Genomic DNA, 24,521 nt, shown 5'->3' on the forward strand with positions numbered 1-24,521 from the left:
TAAGTATTTTCTGTATATATAGATCCTTTTCCTCCCCCCCCCAACCCCCCATTCTCCTTTGTGATTCATGTCTAGTAGTATTGTTAGGTCAAAGTATATGCATGAAATTATAGCCTTTTGGGCACAGACAGTATCTTTTGCTCATTTATCAACTGGGGCTCTTTTTTTTTTTTAAATAAATCTGACTCAGTTTCCTCTATATTTGAGAAATGGGAATTTAGCAGAGAAACTTGCTTCACAATTCTTTTTGCAATTGCTATCGCTAACTGTATTTCCCCCCATTTATTTGATCCTTTCACCTTATCCATTTTCCAAAATGTTTTGTTATTGCCAGTTCTATTATCCTCCCCACTTCCCATATTCTACTCCCCTCCTACTTTCCTGCAGGGTAATATAGATTTTTATACCCATAGAGTTGTGTTGTGTTATTTCCTCTTTGAGGTAATTCTGATCAGAGTAAGTTTCACTTACTCATTGTTTTCTCTCTTTTCCCTGCAAAAAGCTTTTCTTGCATAATTTTCAACATTCACCTTTGCAAAACCTTGCGGTCCAAATTTTTTTCTCTTTCCTTTCCTTCCCTCCCCACTTTCCCTAGACGGGAAGTAATCCAATATATGTTAAATATATGCAATTCTTCTATGTTTTCCCACAATTATTGTGCTGCACGAGAAATATCAGGTAAAAAAAGAAAGAAAGAAAACAAAATGCAAGCAAACAACAAAAAGAATGAAAATACTGTGTTGTGATTCACACTCAGTCTCCATAGCCCTTTCTCTGGGTGCATCACAAGATCATTGGAACTATTCTCACCTCTTTTTAATGGCAGATAATTTGCTCCATTCCATTTCTCCCTTTCTCTTTCTTCCAGTACATTTCTCTCACCCCTTAATTTCTTTTTTTTTTTTTTTTTGGTAAATATTATTCCTTCATATTCAACTCACTATCATGCCCTGTCTAAATATACTTCTGCCATAATAATGAAAAAGTTCTGAGTTATATGTATCATTCTCCCATATAGCAATGTGAACAGATAAACTTAAGTCCCCTAAGATATATCACTTTCCTGATTACCTCCTTATGCTTCTCCAGAATCCTGTATTTGAAAATTGAATTTTCCATTCAGCTCTGGTCTTTTTATCATGAATGCTTGAAAATGCTCTATTTCACTGAATACCCAACTTTTCCTCTGAAGGATTATACTTAGTTTTTCTGGGTATGTGATTCTTGGTTGCAATTTTAGATACACTGCTCTCTAAAATATCATGTTCCAAGCCCTCCGGTCCTTTAATATAAAAGTTATTAAATCTTGTATTAGCCTATGATTCCATTATACCTGAATTGTTTCTTTCTGGATGCTTGCAATATTTTCTCCTTGACCTAGAAGTTCTGAAATTTGGCTTTAATATTCCTGGGAATTTTCACTTGGGGATCTCTTTCAGGAGGTGACCAGTGGATTATTTTAATTTCTATTTTACTCTATGATTCTAGAAAATCAGGAACGTTTTCCTTGATAATTTTTTGAAAGATGATGTCCAGTCACTTTTTTTGATCGTGACTTTCAGGTAGGCCAGTAATTTTTAAATGATCTCTCCTGGATCTATTTTCCAGGTTAGTTGTTTTTCGATTGAGATATTCCCCCACCCCCTATTTTTTCATTTTTGTTACATCTTTATTTCTCATAAAGTCATTAGCCTTCATTTGCTCAATTCTAATTTTTAAGGAATTATTTTTCTCAGTAAGCTTTTGTGCCTCCTTTCTCATTTGGCCAATTTTTCTTAAGGCAATTCGCTCATTAGTTTTTAATTTCCTTCTGCATCATTCTCAATTCTTTTCCTATTTTTCCTCTATCTCTCTCATTTGATTTCCAAAAATCCCCTTTGAGCTTTTTCATGGCCTGAGCTCAATTCTTATTTTTCTTGGAAACTTCGGATATAGGTGCTTTGACTTTGTTATCTTCTTCTGAGTGTATGTTTTGATCTTCTCACCATAGTAACTTTCAATGGTCAAAATTTTTTTCTGTTTTCTGCTTATTTTCCTACCCTATAATTTGGCTTTTAACTCAGTTAAAGTAGGGTCCTGTTTGCAGAGTGGAAGTGTACTGTCCCAAATTTCAAGAGTTTTGTGCATCTACTTTCAGAGATCCTTTTAGTGACCTGACTACAAGCTGTCTTTTCTGCCCTGGAACCGTATTCAGTGTCCCCCCACCCCATGGTAGCTGTAAGATCTAGTGGGCTAAAGCAGCAGAGTCCTGCTTTGCTGATGACGGGGTTGGGGCTGAAGCCGGAGCTACACTGGCTCAGCCAGCACTGGGATTGTGTGCTGGATTCCCGCTCTGTTGCCACAGAGTTTTATGCTAACCTTCCTAGTCCTCTGGTGTCTCTGGGCTGAGAGGTTTGAAAGCTACCAGGACTGCTGCTGATTTAGAGGTTCTGCTTGGTTAATGCTGGGCCTAGGGCTGGGACCAGGGTTGCATTGACAAGACCTGCACAGGAACTGCATGCTGGACTCCCACCTTGGTGTCATAAGAATTTTTCTGCTGACTTTTTAAGTTGTCTTTGTCTGGAAAATGTTCCTCTCTGTCTTTTTGGGTAGAATGACACTCTTAAAAAATTGTTTAGAGTCATTATTTAAAGGAATTGGGAACAGTTTGGTGGATTTCCTGCCTTTACTCTGCCATCTTGGCTCTGCATCTGGCTATTCTAATTTTGAAGTTCCTTTTTTCAGTCAAGTTTTGTGTCTCTTTAACCATTACATCAATTGTTTTTTAAGGTGTTACTTTCTTCAGCATTTTCTTTGATATCTCCTTTATCAAGTTGTTCTTTTTTCTTAATTTTTTTGCATCATTTTCATTTCTTTCCCAATTTTTTTCCTTTACCACACACCTCTAAGTTTCCCAGGATTCTTGTTGGCCTCAGATCCAATCGGCATTTTTGTTTTGAGGCTTTGTTTGTAGCTGTTTTCATACTACTGTCTTCTTAGTTTATGTCTTGGTCTTCTGAGGGAGGTCTTTATGGTCAAGATCTTTTTTAGTTTATTCATTTTTTCCCCAACTCATTTCTTGACATTGTACTTCATATTAAAGTTAGACTCTGTTTCCAGAGTTAAAGGGACAAATGGGGGAGGAGGTGGTCTGCAAGTTTTTGGTGCTTTCAAGGTGTTATCCTCTGGGAGGTATGATTATTGTTCTCCGAATTTGTGCTGTGGTCTTTATTCAGGAAGAATCCCTATTCCCCTGCACCTAGAAGTATTCCTCTTGGGCTTGGAACTATGACCAAGTCCCTAATTTCCTGCAGCCTCAAATGGTAGTGTTCCTCTTAGTCCAGGAAATGGTAACTAAGATCTCTTCCCTTGTGACCAGTAACATGTGCCCCTCTACTACAACCCAAAACTGCTTACAAGCAATAGAATTGCCAATCACTACAAGGGACTGCAATTGGGTCCCTTGTAAACGTTTTTTCTGACCAATTGTTTGACTCATTATCTCTGGGCTGAGATGAGAGTTCCCAAAGCTGCTATTGTTATGGTGGCGGCAGCCACCTTGAGAATCCCCCAATGCTCCTTTTGCTTCATAAACTGGCTGCCTGGCACCCTGATAACACAGACCTCTCCTGTGAACCTCATCAGTTGTCTTAGGCTGGAAAAATAACTTTCTCTGTCCTTTTATGCTTTAAAATTGGATTCAAGGAATTATTTTGAAGTTGTTTGGAGGGGAATGTTGAGAGAATTCACACGGATCCTGGCTCATACTCATCCCCTCTGGATGATCCTTTCTAAGTATTCATATAATTACAATTTTGGGCAAGGGATCTTTCAATAAGTGATTCAAATAGGTTTAGTCAGACAAGTTTAGTATTGGTCACAGATTGTATCAAAAAATTGATACAATCTTTTTGTTCCCAGGAAAAATCTTGAAGGATATTTTACCACCTATTGGTAACATAAATATCAATTTGGCACTTAAAATACTGTATAAATATAAGTCATTAATAGTTTTCTAATCAATCAAATGTTTTAAAGTCATAATTCCTCATAAAAATGATAATATCCAACCTTTCCCTTGAACGCATTCCCTTCAAAGGCCTGGAGAGACTTACATGAACTGATGCTGAGTGAAATGAGCAGGACCAAGAAATCATTATATACTTCAACAATACTATATGATGATCAATTCTGATGGACGTGGTCCTCTTCAGCAATGAGATGAACCAAATCAGTTCCAATGGAGCAGTAATGAACTGAACCAGCTACACCCAGCCAAAGAACTCTGGGAGATGACTATGAACTACTACATAGAATTCCCAATCCTTCTATCTTTGTCCACCTGCATTTTTGATTTCCTTCACAAGTTAATTGTACATTATTTCAAAGTCCGATTCTTCTTGTGCAGCAAAGTAAGTGTATGGACATGTATACATATATTGTATTTAACATATACTTTAACATGTATTGGTCTGGGGGAGGGGGTGGGAGAAAGGAGGGGAAAAATCGGAACAAAAGGTTTTGCAATTGTCAATGCTAAAAAATTAGCCATGCATATATCTTGTAAATAAAAAGCTATAATAATAATAAAAAAAAGACTTACCCAACATCTTAAAAAAAAAAAAAGCACTCCCTTCAGTTCAGCTTTCTATTCCAACTTTTCCATTCCTTTCTTGTTCACACTTATTCATTCCTTTCCTAAGTCTGCTGACTCTCTAGACTTCCTTCTTTACCATGTAGCAGCCTCATCACTCAGAAAGAAAGTATCCCCCCCAATTAATATTTTATTTTTCTCAGATTGAAGTAATTAACATTTGTTTCTAAAACTTAAGAGTTCCAGATTCTCTCTCACTCCCCACTCTCCAAACACATTGAGAAGGCACATGTGAAGTTATACAAAATATTTCCATAAAAGTCATGTTGTGACTTTGAAAACATAAATCTACCTCCTCCCCCCAAAAAAACCTCAAGAAAACTAAAGTTTAAAAAAAAAGGTGCTTCTCTGGGTAGGGATACCATTTTTCATCCAAAGTCCATAAGAGTAGTCTTGGATCATTGTACTGCTGAGAATAGCAAATTGATTCACAGATGATCATCCCACAATATTGGTATTAGTTTGTACTCAGTATATTTCACTTTGTATGAGCTTAGGTTTTTCTTTGAGTATCCTGCTTATCTCTCATTCCATCACAATCACATACCAAAATTTATTCAGCCATTTCCCATTTGATAGGCATCCCTTCAATTTCCAATGAAGAAAGCGTTTTCAAGAAAAAGAATCAAATTATGAATGGAAAGATTCTGCCACACAAAAATGTAAGGCATAATAAAACAATGATAAAAAGAAATCCAATGAAGGAATCCCAGAAAGTGAAAAAAACTGGTCAATGTTATGTTTTCTTATGCTTTTCAAAGTTGATTTACTCTCTTCTCCCTTTCTTTCTCAGGGTTGCCTCTGAAGAGAATAAGTCCCTTCAAATGAGAGTAACAGGCCCAGGGGCATTATCTTTAAGTGGAAACCCAAACTTCCAAGAAAAGCAAACTCCACAAGGGAAAGTTATTTCTTCAATGTTATCAAGTCTTATCATTTCTATTCATGAAATACACTTCTTCTTGTTCTCTTTTCTCCACTCATATACTGCTATTAATAGCCTTCTGGTTGTTCTCTAGTTCACTCTACAATCACTTGATAAATGATTTACCTAAAATGCAGGACTGATTATATCACCACAGTGTCAGGAGTCTCCAATAGCCCCTCCCCCCCTTCTGTTTGTAATTAATTCTAATTAATTCTAGATGTTTACCCATTACTTTCACAATCAAATAAAAACTCTTCTGTTTGGCTTTTGAAGTCCTTCACAAGTTTTTTCCTACTTTCCCAATTTCCTTATACTTTATTACTCTCCACAGACTTTATGATCCAATGACACTACTAGCCGGCTCACTGCTTTCTGAACATCCAGTTCTGATCATCCAGCACATAGTGTTCATTTAATGACTATCATACATTTAATGGTTCTTTCCAGCCACAGAAACATTAGGAAAGGAAGATGACAATGGGCTTTGTAATAAAATTCTTACTCATTTTAAGGTATCTTCAGTATCATAAATTTAAGAGACTTATCTACTCCAAACCCCACTCACATTCCCACTACCTTTTTATTGATAAAGCAATAAGGTTTCTGGGGCAACTAAGTAGAACAGAGGATACTGTGCACGGGGCCTGAAATCAAGAAGACCTGAGTTCAAATTTGGCCTCAAATGCTAGTTGTGTGATCCTGGATAAATCACTTAATTTCTGAGTCTCAGTTTCCTCATCTGTAAAATGAGCTGAAGGAATGACAAAGCCCTCTAATATCTTTGCCAAGAAAATCCTAAATGGGGCCACCAAAGAGTTAGACCAGCATTTATTAAGCACTTGTTATATGCCAGGAACTCTGTTAAGTGCTTTACAAATATAAATTCATTTGATCCTCATAACAGTCATGAGAAGTGGGGACTACTGTTATCCCCATTTTAAATATAATGAAACCGAGGCAGACTTGTCCATAATCACACTTAGTGTCTTAAGACCATAGTTGAACTCCCATCTTCCTGACTGTGAGCCCAGCACTCCACTGCACCACACTACTTAAGCTATTCAAAGCATCCACCCAGAAAGGAAAAGACAGAGGCAAGAGTTGAAGCCAGAATCTGTAAATCTTATCAAGTGCTCTTCATTGTTCTAAGCTGCCTTTGCCTGCAGCACGGATGTGTTACTGAATAGTAACAACATCTGCCATCCCTTGGAGCACCAGCACCTGGCAAAGACTACTAGCAGTCTCCTTCAACATTTGTGATAATCCAAAGAGAGACTGTTGGTACTATTCCTGTTGCTGCTGGAATATCAGTGAGGTATAATTACGTTCCACACTCAAGTTTTATATAATGCTTTTTGCAACATGCAAGGCCAGTATCAGGTGAATTCTGTATTTGAAATCTGGTGACAGTGGCAATCTTTTCTCTGGTATACTTCCTGCAATCACTCAAAATATTTATGTTTGGGTTTTTGGCAGGGGGAAGGTCTTCCTTTTACATCATTCCATTCTCAGGAAAATTCAACATTTTTTCTAAGTTTATTTAACATAAATATTACAGTCCTTGTCCTCTAAATGCCTCTGGCAATAGTTCCTAACTATTTTGATTGTTAATCTATGAAAACAGAATTTGAAGGCAATGTGCAAAGGGGACAAAGACATAAAGGGCATTGCCCTACAAGTCTTAATGAAGATTTAGAATCTTAATGCAGATTTAAGCTATGAAAAATTAAAAGTTTTAAGTTCCTGAAGTTTAAAACTGAATTAAGGTTTGTGGGATATCCTGTATATTACTCAAAGATTATTTCCAAAAAGCTTACAATCTACTAGACCCAGCTCATACATTAGGCCAATGGTTCATAAAGTGTGATCTGAGGAACCAAGAGTCCCTAAAACTATTTCAAAACACTAAGTTTATTAACTCATTAAGTTAAAACTATTTTCACAATAATATTGAATTTTTATTTTCTGATATGGCAAACACAGCTATAAACCTATAAACCAAAGCTATTGGGGAGGGATTGTCAATTTTTTCAAAAAAGGATATAAAGAGATCCCAAGACTAAAAAGCTTCAGAACCCTTACTATAGGGTTTTTGAGAGCAAAGATTACTCTTTTCATCTTTTATCAGTGTTTCAGTATAAGCAACCAGCATTCAAGTGAGCAGATTGAACAGAATCTGAATGCTAAGGGCTTATATAGGATAGCTCTAGGCTTTTTTTCCCATTTCTTCTTCTTTTTTTTTTTTTGGTGGGGTTTATTTCCCTCCTTTCTACCTTAACCTAACTCACCATCACTTTCACCCTAATTCCCAAGGGAAGACGGTATCTCCACAGATTTCTTCTAAATCAATCCTCCCACCTGTCCTAAGGAGCACAGTTATACTGGCAGTGTATTTGCTTCTTCATGGCAATTTTCAGGTGGTTAAATGACAAATCTGAAATCTGAAAATTGGGAGAAATCAGAGAAGCTACTTAGTCTAACCAAGATCTCTACAGAAATCTTCTCCACAATATCCCCCAAAGTGGTTTATCTAAAGAACTATAGGGGAAGCTAGGTGGTTCGGCGGAGAGAGCTCCTAAAGTCAGAAGGACCTGAGTTTCAATCTGATCTCAGACTAACACACTTCCTAGCTGTGTGACCCGAGGCAATTAACCCCAGTTGCCCAGGGGGTTGGGGGAAGAATGAGCGAATCTACCACTTCCCTATAGAGCCAATTCTACTTTAGGGTGTTTTTCCTTACATCAGAAGTTATATTATTAATGTCCTTCATATGAAAACTTTGAGATGTGTCTGGTAGAGTTTTTATTTGCTCTTTTTCAACGATTTATTTTTTTCAAAATGATTAAAAGGGTTTTACCAGTCCGAATAGCAGGAATTAATTGAAAAGGATAATTAAGATGAAGTCTATACTTTGTAACATTACTCGGGAACACATCAAGTGCTAAACATATTATAGATTTATTATATTTAGATACAAACTTCTATATGAATTTATGTACTAATACAAATTTACCTAGTATAAATACAGGAGTATAAACTTATAATAAATAGGATTTTATAAAATAAATACGGACAGCTAGGTGGTACAGGAAGACTCTTCCTAGTTTAAATCCGGTCTTAGCCAATCAGTAACCGTGTGACCCTAGCCAAGTCACCTCACTCCATTTGCCTCAGTTTCCTTATCTGTAAAATGGAGAAGGTGGCCAGCCATCCCAGTATTTTGCTCAAAAAAAAAAAAAAAAAAAAAAAAACCAAATAGAGTCATGGAGAATAGAACCACCATAGTAAATAATACATTGAACAAGAGATTTTAAATGCATAAGACCCGTAGGATTACAAAGGAAACCATTCATGCTTAGGTTTCCAAAAAATTCTGCAGTTGTACGGGAAGCCCGGCTTGTGTAACTAATTCGCAGGGGAGGCGAGGCCGCACGGGCCCGCGGGCAGACCCCGGAACACTGCGTCGGAACACCGCCTCAGAGCCCGGGCCAGGCCTCCGGGCGCGTCCCTGGGGCGGCATCGGCTCTTCACCGCCCCCGAACGCGGCTTCTCCTCGGCCCCGCCCCGCGCGCCGGCTACTCAGGGCCCGGAAACCTAACGGGCCCGGCCCGCGTCCCCCAGGTCCCCCCTGCAGGGCCGTTACTCGCGGGCCGCCCCCGGCCCAAGCCTGGGGCCTGCCGCGCCACGCCCAGCTAGGCGCTCAGCGAATACTAATTAGGGCGGCCCACCCCCGGAGCCGCCCCGGCCTTCCCTTCGGGCGCGCGCACCCCCGGGGCAGGGAGCGGCCCCTGTGGGGGTGGGACTGCAGCCGCCGCCGGGAGGGCCCCTACTTCGCGCCTCCAGGAGGCTCCAGCCCGGCCGCCCAGCCGCAGGGGCTATTCCCGTCAGGCCCCGCGGCTGGGGGGGGGGGCGCGACCCAACCTGGAGGCGACAGCGCGTTACCTGCTGGAGATGCAGCTGGGCCGCGAGCGCCCGCGGCAAGTGGAGAAAGCAGTCACGGGCATGGGAGAAGGCCACGGTAACGGCCGCGACCCCTCCAGACCCGGTGCCCTCGAGGCGACCACTACCCCACATCGCGAGCGAGCGAGACAAACACAGACGGGGCCGAGCGCCGATCCACAGCAGGCAGCAGGCGTCGAGCGCCGGGAGGATCGATGGCCACCAGCTCCCCGGCAGGCTCCTCGCCCGATCGAAGGGGCGGGATCACTGAGGCTGCTCCCGGAAGAGGGTGCCTTCTAGCCCTCTCCCTCCCCTCCTCACGCGCCAACCAGCGTCATTGGCGCTCGAGCCAATCCCAGGACGTCGCTGCCTGCCGCGCTCTTTGATTGGATGAGAGATGGAGGCCGGCGGAAACAGCTGACCTGGATGAGGGACCGAGTCTACCAGGATGGCGGATAGCGGAGGGGAGGTCGGTGGCTATCACCCTCACCACGCTCAACGAGCGGTCTGTGACTCGCGGGCCAAGTATCGGGAGGGGCGGAGGCCCCGCGCCGTTAAGGTCAGAGAAAACTGCCTTTCCCCGGCCGGGAGCGCGCTCGGGCCGTAGTTAGACGGGCAGAAGGCGGAGCTGCCGCGGACGGCCGGGGTGTCCCATGTGTGGGAGGGGAGGAGGGCCGCCCTGCCGCAGCGCGAGCTCAGATCCTCCCCCGGCCAACCTCCCTAACTTGGTCTCTTCAGTTTCCCTGTTAGTCCCATTTTGTGGATGAGGCGAGTGAGGCCCAGAGCTAGGAAATAATACGGGATCGGACGCCCGGCTGAGCCTCCTCATGCGCCCCTTGGGAGAAGGACGGCCGGCCTTGGAGGTTGGGAGCGGCCTGCGCCCCTCCGGGCAAGCGTTCCCTTTGCCAGAGAACAAACCTAGTCCTTTTACGCGGCAGCGCCATTCAATCCTTAACCTTCCGTTAATCCCGCTCTGTGTCAAGCCTGGGCAGACACGGTCTAAGGGAAGGGGCCACCCAGAACTTCCTACACAGCTATGACGTAAATGGGACGGCAGGACCAAGAAAGGCTTCCCATAGAATGAAGGGAGGGAAGCTTGGAGTTAGAGAGAAGGGAAACTAAGTACCGCTAGTCTTGTTCTTCTTAGCGCCATCTTCCAGTGATGCTCAGACCGCCCATCTTTCTAAAAGAAAGCAAAAACGGCTCTGGTCAGTTTGTCGAGAGAGACAGACTGTGAACGGAGTTATAAAGATGAAGGGAGCTCTGTGGAGACCCTTCCCTCTTTATTACTGTGCCAAAAGAGCCAATGTAATATGTTGAACATCTACAGACTCCTAGGAACCAAGTAGGCCTCGCATTGATGGGGGAATAGGTAAGTTGTGCTACGTGAATGTAATGCAATGGACTTGCTGTGCTGCAAAACAGATGAATGTTGTGACTACCGAGAGGCATGGGAAGACCTGGACAGAGGCAGAATGATGTAAGCAGAACCAGGAAGGACATGCCTATTGACTACAACACTAATAAATGGAGAGGACATCCTTTAAACTAAGTGCTATGAAATTGTAATGACCAAACTTAGCCCCAAAGGAGAGAGACCATACCCTTCTTTGCAGAGGTGGGTGTGGAATGCTACATATAGTGTCCTACTTTTTCAACGTGGTGGTTAGTTTTGTCAGACTCTTTTTATTCTGTATCATATGGGATTGCTCCTGAGGAGGAAAAAGAAGGGATACATTGGAAAATGTAGGTGGGATACAAGTAAAATACATCAAAAATATTTTAAGTAATATCTGTACATTGTAATTATTCATGTTTTGGATTGACAGGATTTTTCTTCTCAAGGCTTCAAACTGAATTATGGATTTATTCAGCTTTTCAAGTGAAGGAAATTATTTTGAGTGTAGTAAACATGGATAACAAATTCACAGATAACTCACATTTCTCATTGTGAATCTTCATTCCAAAGACAGATGTTGCATATTTTTTCCTGTTAAACCAGAGGTTCTTAAACATTTTGTGTAATGGATCCTTTTAATAGTCTGAAGCCTTTGGAGCCCTTTTCAAATAATATTTTATTGTCTACATTCCTAATCGAAGGAAATGCTAAATTTCAATTACAAATTAGTAATATATGTATAAAATTTTTTGCCACCTAAGTTCACAAACCTCTAAAACTTATCCCAGAAAAGCCACAGGCTAAGAACTACAGAGATTTATAAGTGGAGCCTGGTTTTGTTAGAAGACCTGGCGTAGCAAAAGAACATCTTCCTGGAAAGCAAGATAGCTGAGGTTGCTCTCTTTTAGAAGAATGATTAGTTTAGGTTTTAATTTCTGTAAGGTGAAACAGTTGACTAGATAAGATCCTATCATCTCTATACTCTTAAAAGACTGATAAAAATAATATCAGTTTTATTTCTTAGCTCATTTCTTTTAAATAGCCTGCTTACATTTATGCCAGATGAGTACTAAAGCATGATGATTTTATATGTTAATGCTTTCCTGTTTTTACTTACGCCGAAGGATTGCCAGGGAGAAAAGTACATTTTAAAACACTGTATAGAAATGATTTGTTATTCTATAGCTGGTCAAAACATGGTAGTTGGTAAATTACTCTTAGGTCTGGATCCTGGCCCGGTTAGATCTTGTCATGAGACTTCTAGGCACCACATGAGCAAGGCAAATTGAATTATTTCCAAAGGAATGTGAATAGGATAGTGAAGGAACAGTACATTTTGTCATATAAGGATTGACTTAGAAACCAAGTAGTTTGCAGAAGAGAAGGTTAGGAAGGAACAGAGGATGTGCAGGAACATTTGAGGGGAGAATTTTGCTGACCCTAAAGGTCAAAACTAGTATCTATGTGTAAAAGAGAGATAGATTTTAGTTCGCTTTAAGGAAAACTTTCACCCTTGTCCTAAAGTGGAATGATTTGCCCCAGAAGTAATCAAGTTCCCCATAACTATGGTCTTTAAAGAGATTGGAAGTTCATACTTTAGAGATGCTACAGAAGAGATACTTACTTTAGTATACTTGGGACCAGCTGACTCCTGCATTCTCACTCAGGTTCTGGGATAAATACAAGGGCAGATCTATTCAAGAAAGTATATGTGAAAAACATTAATACATCTGTATTTCCTTTAGGTTTATACAGTCAATTTGGAATCTCGTTACTTACTAATTCAAGGAGTTCCTGCAGTGGGAGTTATGAAGGAGTTGATTGAACAGTTTGCTTTATTTGGTGCAATTGAACAGTATAATGCGCTGGATGAATATCCAGCAGAAGAATTTACAGAAGTGTATCTAATTAAATTCCAAAAATTACAAAGTGCAAGGTAATGTGGATGCCTATCAGTTTTTTTCCTTTTTATTACCACTTATCTCAATACTTAGCTTTATTCACATCTAGATTATACAAAAACCCTGTACTTTTAGACTCAGTTTAAGATTTCTTTCCTCTACAAACCTCTCCACAGTTCAACCCACATAAAACTTTCTCTTCTCTGATTCCCAATAGCACTTAAAATCTGAAAGTTTATGCTGCTTTGTGTGGTCTGCTTATTTCAAATATATGTTTTGAGTCAACATTGAGCATAGTGCTTGGCACAAAGTAGGCACTTAATGTTTATTGATTGAGTGATTATGCAAATATATTATGAGCTGCTTGAGACAAGGAGCTTATTTTTCTACTATTTTTGTGTCCGCGATGATGGGCACAGAAAACATGCTTAATGATTTTTCAAGACATCTTTTCTATTTTTAAAATATATTTTTATATATTTTTCCCACTTATCAATAATTTTCAAAGTTAGGTCTTTCTTAAAATACAGAATCTTCATACTGTCATTTGAGGACCTAGAGAGGACCTACTTTTCTCTCTTGTCATAGGATCATAAATTTAGAATTCAAAGGCAGCTCAGAAGCCACATAGCTCAACTTTGTAATTTTAAGAATAGTAAACTAAATCTCCGAGGGATTAAGAGATTTGTCCATGGATACAGGGATTGCTGAGTAGCATAATGAATAGATTACCAGTCTTGGAGCCAAGAGGCCCCGAGTTCAAATCCTGCCCCAGACACTGACTAGTTGTGTGAACCTGGGCAAGTCATCCTGTTTACCTCAGTTTCTTCATCTGTAATGAGCCAAAAAAGGAAATGGCAAACCACTCTATTGTTTCTGCCAAGAAAACCCCAAATGAGATCACAGAGAATTAAACCTGACTATAATGACTTAAGGTAATACAGAGGACTTACCCCCAAGGACTTCTGACTCCAAAACACACATATCCCCCATACCACACTGCTTCTGCCAGGGGCTGACATGCACACTGTTTTATTCACCGTTCAATCTCTCACCTTGATAGACTTCCATGTCTGATATGCCCTCTTCTCATCTGTGTTTATTCAAATTCCTAATTTCTTTCAAGATATGTTTCAAGTACCACCTCTTAGATATTTTTCTTGATCTTCCTAGTGGCTGATATTTCCTGCTTTGTGAAATTACTGTATGATATTTTGTATATACTTTATTTTCTCCATATATGTTATGTTCCACCCCAATGCCTTCCTCTAGCTCCTTGAGGACAGAAACTATTTAGTTTTTGACTCTGATCTATCCCCCATGCCTAGGGCAATGCTTGAACATAGGAAGTATTTAATAAGTGTTGATTTAATTTAAAATGACATGTTACAAATGTGTACTGTAGGTCACAGTGCTAAGAAAACTAAGTGGAGACAGTCATAATATAGTAACATAGAAAGCTCATCAGAAGGGGCAGCTAGGTGGCGCTGTGGTTAGAACACCAGCCCTGAAGTGAGGAGGACCTGAGTTCAAATTTGCTCTCAGACACTTAACACTTCCTAGCTGTTGTGTGATCCTGGGCAAGTCACTTAACTCCAACTGCCTCAGCAAAAACAAAAAAAGAAAAAAAGCTCATCAGAATCAGTGGACCTAGGGTTGAATCTGAGCTCTGCTCAATATTTTTATGACTTGTTGAAAACAAAATTCTGGAATTTCCAAATATAGGCTCAGTGAAGAACAAATGCAGGATGAGTGAAGTAGTTTAAACTTTTAATATAGTTCTGCAAGAAGTGGATGTGAAACTCAAAATTAAGCTCACACACTTTATAGAGGCAAGATCATAAGCCTTTCACCCCTTCTCCAGCCTCAGAGTCCCTTCTCCATCTCTCCAATGGCTGCCATGATGAAGTTAACATTCTTTCCTGATCCTCCTCCAACATACACCCCTTAATATGTCCCCTTCCTACTACATACATTGTATGACCATGAGCTTTACCTCTTCAGCGGAGGAGAAGTTAAAATTTGTGAAGCAATTAAGCATGTGTGCTTTGAGTTATGACCTTTGTCCTACTTTCAGCTTTTTTTTTTTAAACTACACAACTGGTTCTGTCTAGTTTTACTCAATTTCATCTGGTTTAGGAGCTCTCCAGCTTCCTTACTCTAGACTACTTCCCATTCCAGATTTTCAGTTTTCCACAGCTATGGAAACATCAATGTTTATTGTTTCTCAGACTTGATGCAAGTCTTTCTTTGTAAAACAAGGGTTGGAACAATTGGTTTCCTGAAGGCCTTTCTAGCTCAATCTCAAAGCATATGGTCCACATTCATTCCTTACTTGTTCGTTATGTGGATTACTCAGCTCTATATAGAGAGCAGTTTTGTTTCATGGCCACAGATTGTATTATGGTCTATCCAGTTATGTCAGTATGTGCCATTGATTTAAGAAAGATTGGAAGATAGAATGTGAAAGACTTATTGCAAACCCCTCTCTTCTGGAAAAATAATCTCAAGTATTTTTGTTGTTCAGTTGTGTCTGACTCTCTGTGATCCTATGGATATTGGTAGGCCTGACCCTTCTCTCCTCCACTATTTCCTGAAATCTCTCCAAGATCATGTTTATCGCTTCTGTAATTGTACCCATTCAGCTCATCCCTTAGTGTCCCCTTTTCCTTTTTAAAAATTTTTATTTTTAAAAACATTTTTCCCCCTTTTCCTTTTGCCTTCAGTCTTTTCCAGCATCAGTAGTTGAACCTGAGTCATCCTACAGGTTCATCTTCATTAAGAGCAAGCATATTTAATGTAAAGAGCATTCAGAAACTATAGAATTTAAGAATCTCAAAAGTTTGTTTTTGTCTGAGAATTTTAAATTACTTGGTTGTGTTGTCAATTTGAGTGAGCCTAGATTAATATGCTGAACTCTTACTTCTATTTAGGATAGCCAAACGAAAATTGGATGAGCGGAGTTTTTTTGGTGGTTTACTTCACGTGTGCTATGCTCCAGAATTTGAAACAGTACAAGAAACCAGAGAGAAACTACAGGAGAGGCGGCGATATATAGCAAGAACCACTGGGATTAAAGGTTTTTACAAATCTTTTTTAAAATTTATATGATAGCTTGAATCAATGACTAACAGTTCCTGCTCATTTGGCTTATATGTTCACCTTTGCCTGACAACTGGCTGCCTTACCAGATGCTCTGCCTAATGTTCTTGATTGACCTTTCCAGCTACTTAAGAGTAGAATTGTGTCTGAGTGATCAGTATAGACTATATCCTGATAAGAGCAGCCAGATTGAGGGTTCTGTATTTCTATATTTCTAGGAATCATCTGTGGTTCATCCCCCTAGGAATCATCATAAACTCAAGTCAGTTGCCCTAATCTTACCTCCACAACATATCTTGCAGTTTTCCCTATTATAAAAGCTTCTTGTTTGCCTTCACTTTCTTTGCCATCTAATCCAGCTTTCATGTAAAATAATCTGCCAATACAAAGGTCTGACATGCTAGTTACATTTTTAAAATCTCAAATTCTTTATCCTGAAATGTCATACCCTCTGAACTATGTCCTTATTTCACACTTTTGTCCTTCATTTATTCTGTCTTCCAGCCAAATTGAAATATTTGCTGTTCCTAGATCATTTTCTGCATTTCCTAGCTTCTCTGCATCTGCTCAAGCTAAAATCCTAAGCCTGGGATTCGTACTTTTTTCATTCTTGATTGACAAAATCCTTTGTTTTCTTTAAGGCCAGTCAGGTGCCATCAATTCCACGGAAACTTCCATAGTTGAAAGGGGTCCTTTCCTTCCTCACATCTCCCTGGAGCAATTTCCTTGACTACCTCCTTTCTCTCAAATTTATGAATTATGGAGCAGTATGTGCTAGACCATTAGGAAGTGTCTATGGGAAAGTTCATCCGTTAACATTTTCTTGCATTTCATAAAAATCAACATATTGCATGTTTTTCAAAATTACTAAAATAATTTTTTTCACTTAGTATTTATTTTTTCCAATTACATGTAAAGATAATTTTCAGTCTCCATAACTGTAAGATTTTGAGTTTCAAGTTTTTTCCCCCTTCTTTTTCTTCTCTTCCCTTCCCCAAGACAGCAAGCATTCTGGTTGAGGTTATACATGCACAATCATTTTATTTTATCTTTTTTAAATAGCAGTTTTTTATTTTCAAAATATATGCAAAGATAGTTTTCAACATTCACCCTTGCAGACCCTTATGTTCCAACTTTTTCTCCCTCCCTTCCCCCCATTCTTTCTCCTAGACATTAAGTAATCCAATATATGTTAAACAGGTACATTTCTTCTTTACCTATTTCCACATTTATCATGCTGCGCAAGAAAAATCAGATTAAAAAAAAAGAGAAAAAAACAAAAATCAAGCAAATAGCAACAGTTAAAAAAAGGTGAAAATACTATGTTGTGATCCATACTCAGACCCCACACTCTTGTCTCTGGATGTAGATGGGACTTTCCAACACAAGTCTATTGGAATTGGCCTCAATCACCTCATTGTTGAAAAGAGCCACGTCCATCACAATTGATCATCACATAATCTTGTTGATACACATTTTAAACATATTTCCATATTAGTCATGCTGTGAAAGAAAAATCAGAACAAAAGAGAAAAACCAGAAAAAGAAATTTTTTAAAAGTGAAAATAGTATGCTTTGATCTGCATTCAATTTCCATAGTTCTTTCTCTGGTCGTGGATGGCATTTTCCTTCCCAAGTCTAAATTATTTTGGATTACTGCATTGCTGAGTATAGCTAAATCTATCATAGTTGACCATCATATGATTTTTACTATGTACAGTGTTTTCCTAGTTTTGTTCATTTCACTCAGCATAAATTCACGTAGTCCTCTATTGGCTTTTCTGAAATCTGCCTGCTCATTATTTCTCATGGAACAATAATATTCCATTATATTCATACACTACAGCTTATTCAGCCATTTCCCAATTGATGGGCATTCACTCAGTTTCCATTTCCTTGTCACCACAAAAATAGTTGCTACAAACATTTTTGCACATGTGGGTCCTTTTCCCTTTTTTTAATGATCTCGGATACAGACCTAATAATGGCACTGCCATTGTATGCACAGTTTGATACCCCTTTGGACTTAGTTTCAAATTGCTCTTCAGAAAGGCTGGATCAGTTCACAATTCTACCAACAACGAATGCATTAGTGTCCCAGTTTTCCCACATCTTCTCCAACACTTAATATTTTTTTTCTTTTCATCTTGACGCCAGTTTGATAGGTGTGAAGTGGTATCTCAGAATTGTTTTAATTTGTATTTCTCTAATAGTAGTGCTTTAGAGGATTTTTTTCATGTGACTATAGATGGCATTAAATAAATTAACTTAATGATTTCTTTTAAAATTTTAGAAGATAAAGTCCAACCAATGACAAAGAAAAAGCTGTATAAAGAACATACAGTTTCAAAAGATCTCAGAAATGACTTTCATTCAAAGGCATCTGAGTTTTGCGCAACCCCTTCAAACGCTCGTACTGAGTATCCATGGAATTATCAGACTAACTCTTGGAATTCAGCTCCATGTCACGTCTCCTCCAAGTCTGTAACCTCCCAATCAGGAGAATTCTTAGAAGTAACACTGATCTCCCCTCAACATGATGGAAACTTTAAAAAAACTATGTCAAGTTGTAACCAAAATAACTCTTTGATTCAGAAGATTGAGATGGAAATACCTAAAACTTCAGTAGACTGTCTTGGACCACCAAAGGTTATTTCCTCTAACACTGGGATTGCTAGATTTATGCCTCGAACAACACAGCTACAAGAGCGAAAGCGGAGGAGAGAAGAAGACCGTAAACTTGAAACTTTTCTTGAAACAAACCCAAGTAATAAAGAGATTATTATTGGTCCACAGCTACCAGAAATTCCCAAAGTGGATTTGGAGGATGAATCTTTAAATATGTCAGCTAATTTAATCCGGAATAAACTTAAGGAGGTATGTACATTTTTGAAAGCTACTTTGAAAGAGTATTTCATTTGTTAAACCTTAAAATTAAGGTAAGACCTTAATTCAATAGAACATCATCTATGGCTTTTAATAAACTATATTATTCACTTTTTACATTTATGAAAACTTTTTGTTCAAACCATATTGATTCTTAACATAAGCTGATTTAAGACTAAAATGTTTTTGTTTTTCTTTTGATCCTTGCTTTAAAAACACTGGAGTGATTATTTTACTATTTAGTTTAATAAACTTAAAAGAACATTTTAAGAAATTATTTTACTCCAAAATTCAACTTTTTGCTTTGTTTTAATTATATATTACTTCTAGACTCTTTTAGAAAGGAGGAGAAAGAAATCATATAAAAATAATATAATTCTAAGGATTGGGCCTATAGATCTACTTGTAGTTCTTAGAATTCTGTCATATTTAATCTGTTAATTATTTTTAAGCATTTTAAGCATAAGATATTACTTGATGATCTCTGAAAAGCTTAGCCAATGTTAGCATAGGGAAAAGAAGCATAGATGATAGATAACATTTTGTTATACATTGGTTTTTCTCCCTCATCCTTAGTAAACCTTCACTTAACCTCTATCCCTCACACCATCATTTTCTCCTGGAAACAAGTAAATTTGTTGCTTCCAATATTTTGCCTCCTCATTTTTAGCCTGTTGTGATCCGATTTTTGTAGGCACTTAAATTTAAGTCACCAATGATCTCTTTTCTGAATCCTAGTCTTCCTTGACTTCTTTTGCAGACCTTGAAACTGACCACTTTCTTCTTATGGATATACTATTTGAAATATTATGAGCCCTAGCAACATGGTTTACTCTTATTTCCCCTGCCAACCCCTGACTGTTTACTTCTCTGTCTTGCTGAATCATCATCTACTTCCTCTCCTCAAGTCCATGTGTAAATCCCAAGGCTTGGTGTCTCTCTCTCTCTCTCTCTTGCTCTGTTTTTCTCTCTCTCTCTTTCCCCCACCCCTTTTTTTCCCCCTTCTCTTCCTCTCCCCCTCTTTCTTCTACTCCTTTGTTCCAGGTACCCCTTTGGGTACTGGGGATACAAAGGAAGTGAAACAGCCTCAAGAAGTTTCCATTCTACTAAAACAAACAAATGTGTAATATATAAGGTTACCTGGGGCAGGAGATGGAGGTGAGGAAGATCTCTGCTCCTGGCAGCTGAAGAGATCCAGAACTACCTCATGTTGAAGATATGCTTGAGGTAACTTGAAGAAAGCTAGGGATCAAGAGAAGGCCAAGTCCGAAGGCACGGAGATGTTACCTTGACAATTGTGAAGGATAAATTGGAGTAGAGAAAGATTTGAAGCAGAGGGGACAACCAGGAGACTGTCAAGAGATGATAAGGACCTTAGCAGGGTGAGAGCATAGAATGGGGAGAAGGGGACAATTATTGTAGAGGTGGGTCCATAGAATTTGACAGCTGATGAGTTACATGGGATATGGAACAAGAAAGAATCAAAGTTGACTTTAAGTTTTGAATTTAAATGCCTAGAAGACAAAAGGTCTTGACAAAAAAAGGTGAAATATGCTAGAAGTTTTAGAGGAAAGCTGATGAGTTTGTTTTAAACATGACTTAAGATTTCTTCTCTGTCTATGGATTCAGCTGTCATTACTGTGCACATGACTTTCAAGATAGCACCATCTGAGTCTCCCATGGATATCTCAAACTGAGCATATTCAAAATAAAATTTCTTTTCTTTTCCTTAGTCCTTACTTTAAACTTAATTTCCCTGTTGCTGCTTAGAGAAATGCTGTTTGTCCTTCTAGTCCTCAGGTTCATTCTTGACTGCCTCAATCAATCATTGCTAAATTTTGTGGAGGTAAAATCTACAAGATCTCTTGCTCCATCCTCTTTTCTTCACTTACATGAAACAGCCTTTTTATTGGTTTCCCTGCCTTCAATCTCTCCCATCTTCATTCTCTCTTCCACACAGATGTTGATTTGATAATTTTAAAAGACAGGTCTGTAGTCTGTGTACCTGTTCACTTCCCTGACTCAAGAAGCATCAGTGGATTTCTGTTAATTTCTTGGCAAGTGAAGTCCTTTAAGATCTAATTCTAAACTATCTTTCAGTTTTAAAAATTGAGCTTGATTTTTTTCATTTAACAGAAATCTTTTTTCTCTCCCTATCTCCCCTAAAACCTTGAAAAACTGAAACCCTTATAACAAAAATGTATCGAGCAGCAAAACAAATTTCCTTTCTGATAAGTCCAAAAAAAATTATGTTTCCATCTGACCCAAGGGGATTGCCTGTTGGGAGGTGGAGAGCATGTTTCATTCATTCATACCACGCCCTCTGAAATGCTGGTTGGTAATTATAATGACTCCATCTCTCCTTTCACCACTCTGTATCTCTTGTGATTTTTCTTGTATGCAGCAGTTCATCTCTCACTCTCACCTTTGCACAAGGTTGTCTTCCATACTTGAAATGATCTCCCTCTTCACCTTTACCTTTTAGAAATTTTAGAATCATTTGGTTTGTTTTTCATGAGAAGCATTGTCTATATACTAGAAAAGATAGAATTAAAATAATATACTAAAGCTTAAACCAAGATGGAAGATAATGAGAGTGGATCTAGCGCCTCTAATTGAGTTCTAGTCCCAATGCCCAAACAAGCTACATTCTGGGGTAGTGAAAGAATTGACTTTTGTATCAGTTATCTTTGAAAGATTTTGGAGAATGGGAGAAAGGTTCTAAGACTAAGAGGAAGGAAGGATTTATTAAGTGCCTACTGTGTGCTGGGCACTATGGTAAACACTTTACAAATAACTAATTTTGCCCTCACAGCCACCCTCGATGCTATTATTATCCCCATTGTACAGTTAAGGAAAGCTTGGCAAACAGAGGTTTGTGACATCACATAGCTTAGAAGTGTCTCAGGCTACTTGTGAACTTCATTCTTCCTGATTCCAGGCCCAGTGCTTTTTCCACTGCCTCACCAGCAGTATCTGATTACAGAAAGGCAGCTATCCCAGTGTAGACCCTACAGTGAGTGAACTTGACAGTTCCTAGGGAAATTCTTTAAGATATGATTTTTAGAATTCAATTTTATTTTCAGATCTACCTCCCTTCTCCCCTTCCCTGTTCCATTGAAAGTACAAGAAAAATAAATCTTTACACAAATTAAATTCCCATATTGACCCTACCAATATAAGATGTGCTTCTATCTGTCCTCTTGAGTCCATTACCTCTCTCTAAGTTGTAGGCATCCTGCTCCATTTTGTGTCTTCTGGAATTGCGGCTGGCCATCATGTTGATGAGTGTTCTTAAGTCTTTCAGAGTGGTTTGTTTTTACATCATTGTTGTTCTTCTGATTCTGCTTCTTTTACTTTGAATCAGTAGGACACAGGATGATTGCTGAATAAGTAGAAGAAGAGTTGATGATCACAAAGAGAATAGCATTACCAAGAATTGGTAGTCCAGTGTTTTACATGTGGTAGAAGCCCTGCAAAGTCACATAATTAAAACAAAGTAGTTTGTGCTAGATTAACTACATGTGCTTTTTGATGGTAGTTCCAGAAAGCTATATAAATCATCTGCTCAGATTTTAGAAAACTTTGATCAAGTCTTTGGAGCTGTTATAAACAAGATGGAGAGAGAGAGAGTTTAGCCCATTAATGGCAGAGTTCTATGGATTCATAGTTTGTTGAATGTCTGAACCCAGAGTAGTAACAATGTTCACTTACCTTGAAGGACGAGATTGTCCAGAGAATGCCTCAGAGGCCTATGCTTGGCTTTGTGCCATTTCATATCTTTATCATGTAGGAAAGAATACATTGGGTTAGTCAGTGTCCCTCCAAAATCCTGACTGAATTTAATAAAAGGAAATTGAATAAAAATAAACAATACATAAGTTCAAAAAATCAACTTCATAACATCTGATGGGGAAACACAGGATTAGATAGTTCTGAAAAAATTTTTAGTGTTCTGCAGATCAGTGTGAGTCAAATGTCATATCCCAGACTCCATTATAGTCTTAGAGTGCATTCGAACAATAGTTATAAAACGAGAATGGACCTTAAAGAGGCCAATCCAGTCATTTTACAGATAAGGAAACTAAGGCCCTGGAAAGATAAGTGATTTGCCCAAAGTCACAGGGCAGTTGCTCAGCCAGGATTTGAACCCAGATCCCTTAACCTTCAGTCATGCTCTTTTCCTTATGTGAACTGCTTCCCAGTAAAAGAAGTGAGTTGTCTAGGACTAGGAAAGTTTTTCTGAGTTTTATTTTAGGAAAGACATTGATTTAAGCCAAAGACTTATCTGCACAAGGGCAACCAGCATGATAAAGGGCTTTGGGATCATGCCATATGAAGACTGGTTCAAGAAAATCAGTCTTATTTAGACTGGAAAAGAAAATGTGTTGGGGACATGATAGTCCTTTAATAAAAGACTGATTAGGCTTTTTCTACTTATCCAGAGCAAGGGATAAATGATGCAGAGAAGCAATGTAGGTAGGATAGATGTGCTCAAAAGGTGCATGGGTTAGCCCACAAGGATAATAAGCTCTCTCTCACTAGAAGTTTACAAAAGGAAAAACTGAATGATTCTTTGATTAGTTGAGATGAGTTGAGCAAGATTGCTTCTTGGTTTCTTAACACCAATGTGACAGTTATTCATTTACATTTCAGAAATGGTGTTAAGGAAGGGGCAACAACAGTAGAATAAGCTCTGTATAATGACTAGATTGCTGAAACCTCAACAGAAAACAACAGTGTTGGGAAATAAGGAAAAAAAGTATTTTCCCAAATACTTTAGTGGTTTGGTTGGTTGGGGGTGTGTGTGTGTGTGTGTGTGTGTGTGTGTGTGTGTGTGTGTGTGTGTGTGTGTGTGTGTGTAAGCAAGCACTGAGAGAAAAAGGATGTGAGTAGTAGGAATTGTGGAGTTTTTTCCCTTCGATTTCCCTGTGTCCCCTCATCCTCCCACTTATCCCAATGTGAAAACTTGGAGCAAGTCAAGTAATATACAGAGAAACTGAAGTTGATCTTTATGATCTTCAACTAACAAAATGACTTTACTATTAACAGAATTTACAAGCAAATGTTTATGTTTTCTTTTTTTTCCCCCCTACACTGTTTTCTACATCTTTGTTTTCCCAGATTTCCAGTTCTCCCATCTATTTTCTTATCAGCCTCTCCTGCACTCCACATAACAGGAGCACTAACTTGGGTATCTAATTTCTTTAGTATTCAGGGATCTCCCATTAAGAAAACATCCTCAATTTCCTCTGCACACTAAATCAATCAATGAAATAGATTTCTCTGAAACTGTACAAGGAAATCCAATCCGTTTCTCCCGAATGGAGTGAAGTTGTGTTTACTGTAATTCTCCCTAGAAATTTATTAACATGTATATCAAATAATAAGCAGGAAGAAAATAATTCTTGGTGGTTTTTTTAACTAGGTAATTTCTCCCCAACTAAAACCTTCAGAAGACAAGCTGGAAGATACACATATAAGTCAACCATTAAAACAAAGAAGAAGAATATAGAAGACTATTGATCTTGAAATCAACATCTTACCTGTTCCAAGAAGATTAATAACTTTTATTATTGTCACTATTTCATTTTTGTATAGCTTTTGAATATTAAAGTAAATAAGTTGATCTTATCTTTAAAATTTAGAGTCCTGTTTCTATTTTGCTGAGAATTAAATGTCTTACTTTGGCATATATATTTAAAATGTGGATACTCCATTATTTTCACATTTATT

At 38.6% G+C, this 24,521-nt stretch overlaps 2 protein-coding genes and 1 long non-coding RNA gene across 7 annotated transcripts in view; 1 reads left to right on the forward strand and 2 right to left on the reverse strand.

The window, feature by feature from the left end:
* Positions 1 to 9,759, reverse strand: part of PEX1 (peroxisomal biogenesis factor 1) — a 47,700-nt gene extending 37,941 nt beyond the window's left edge. Inside the window, exon 1 of the mRNA XM_031940011.1 lies at positions 9,501 to 9,759. Coding sequence (XP_031795871.1) covers positions 9,501 to 9,632 — 132 coding nt within the window. The 5' untranslated portion in view covers positions 9,633 to 9,759. The remainder of the gene's footprint in view (positions 1 to 9,500) is intronic.
* A 26-nt stretch (positions 9,760 to 9,785) lies between these two features.
* On the forward strand, positions 9,786 to 24,476 carry RBM48 (RNA binding motif protein 48). Of its 5 annotated transcripts, none has more exons than XM_031940012.1 (6): positions 9,970 to 10,056; positions 10,828 to 10,977; positions 12,642 to 12,832; positions 15,731 to 15,876; positions 18,193 to 18,776; positions 24,214 to 24,476. In XM_031940012.1, the coding sequence occupies exons 2-6, from the start codon at positions 10,948 to 10,950 to the stop codon at positions 24,298 to 24,300; spliced, it is 1,038 nt and encodes a 345-aa protein (XP_031795872.1). In that variant the 5' UTR covers positions 9,970 to 10,056; positions 10,828 to 10,947; the 3' UTR covers positions 24,301 to 24,476. The 5 variants fall into 5 exon arrangements, with proteins under 5 accessions (XP_012406740.1, XP_031795872.1, XP_031795874.1 ...); XM_031940014.1 differs by having other exon boundaries at positions 10,828 to 10,869; XM_012551287.3 differs by having other exon boundaries at positions 9,971 to 10,056; positions 10,923 to 10,977.
* LOC116419481 lies at positions 17,363 to 22,563 on the reverse strand. Its single transcript, XR_004229804.1, has 4 exons — positions 22,500 to 22,563; positions 22,002 to 22,170; positions 19,926 to 21,263; positions 17,363 to 17,402 (listed from the first exon to the last, which is right to left on the reverse strand). It is a non-coding gene; the product is annotated as an uncharacterized LOC116419481 (long non-coding RNA).
* Positions 24,477 to 24,521: the final 45 nt, after the last annotated feature.

The sequence above is a fragment of the Sarcophilus harrisii genome, chromosome 5, assembly GCF_902635505.1.
Source record: "Sarcophilus harrisii chromosome 5, mSarHar1.11, whole genome shotgun sequence".
NCBI classification, from domain to species: Eukaryota; Metazoa; Chordata; class Mammalia; order Dasyuromorphia; family Dasyuridae; genus Sarcophilus; species Sarcophilus harrisii.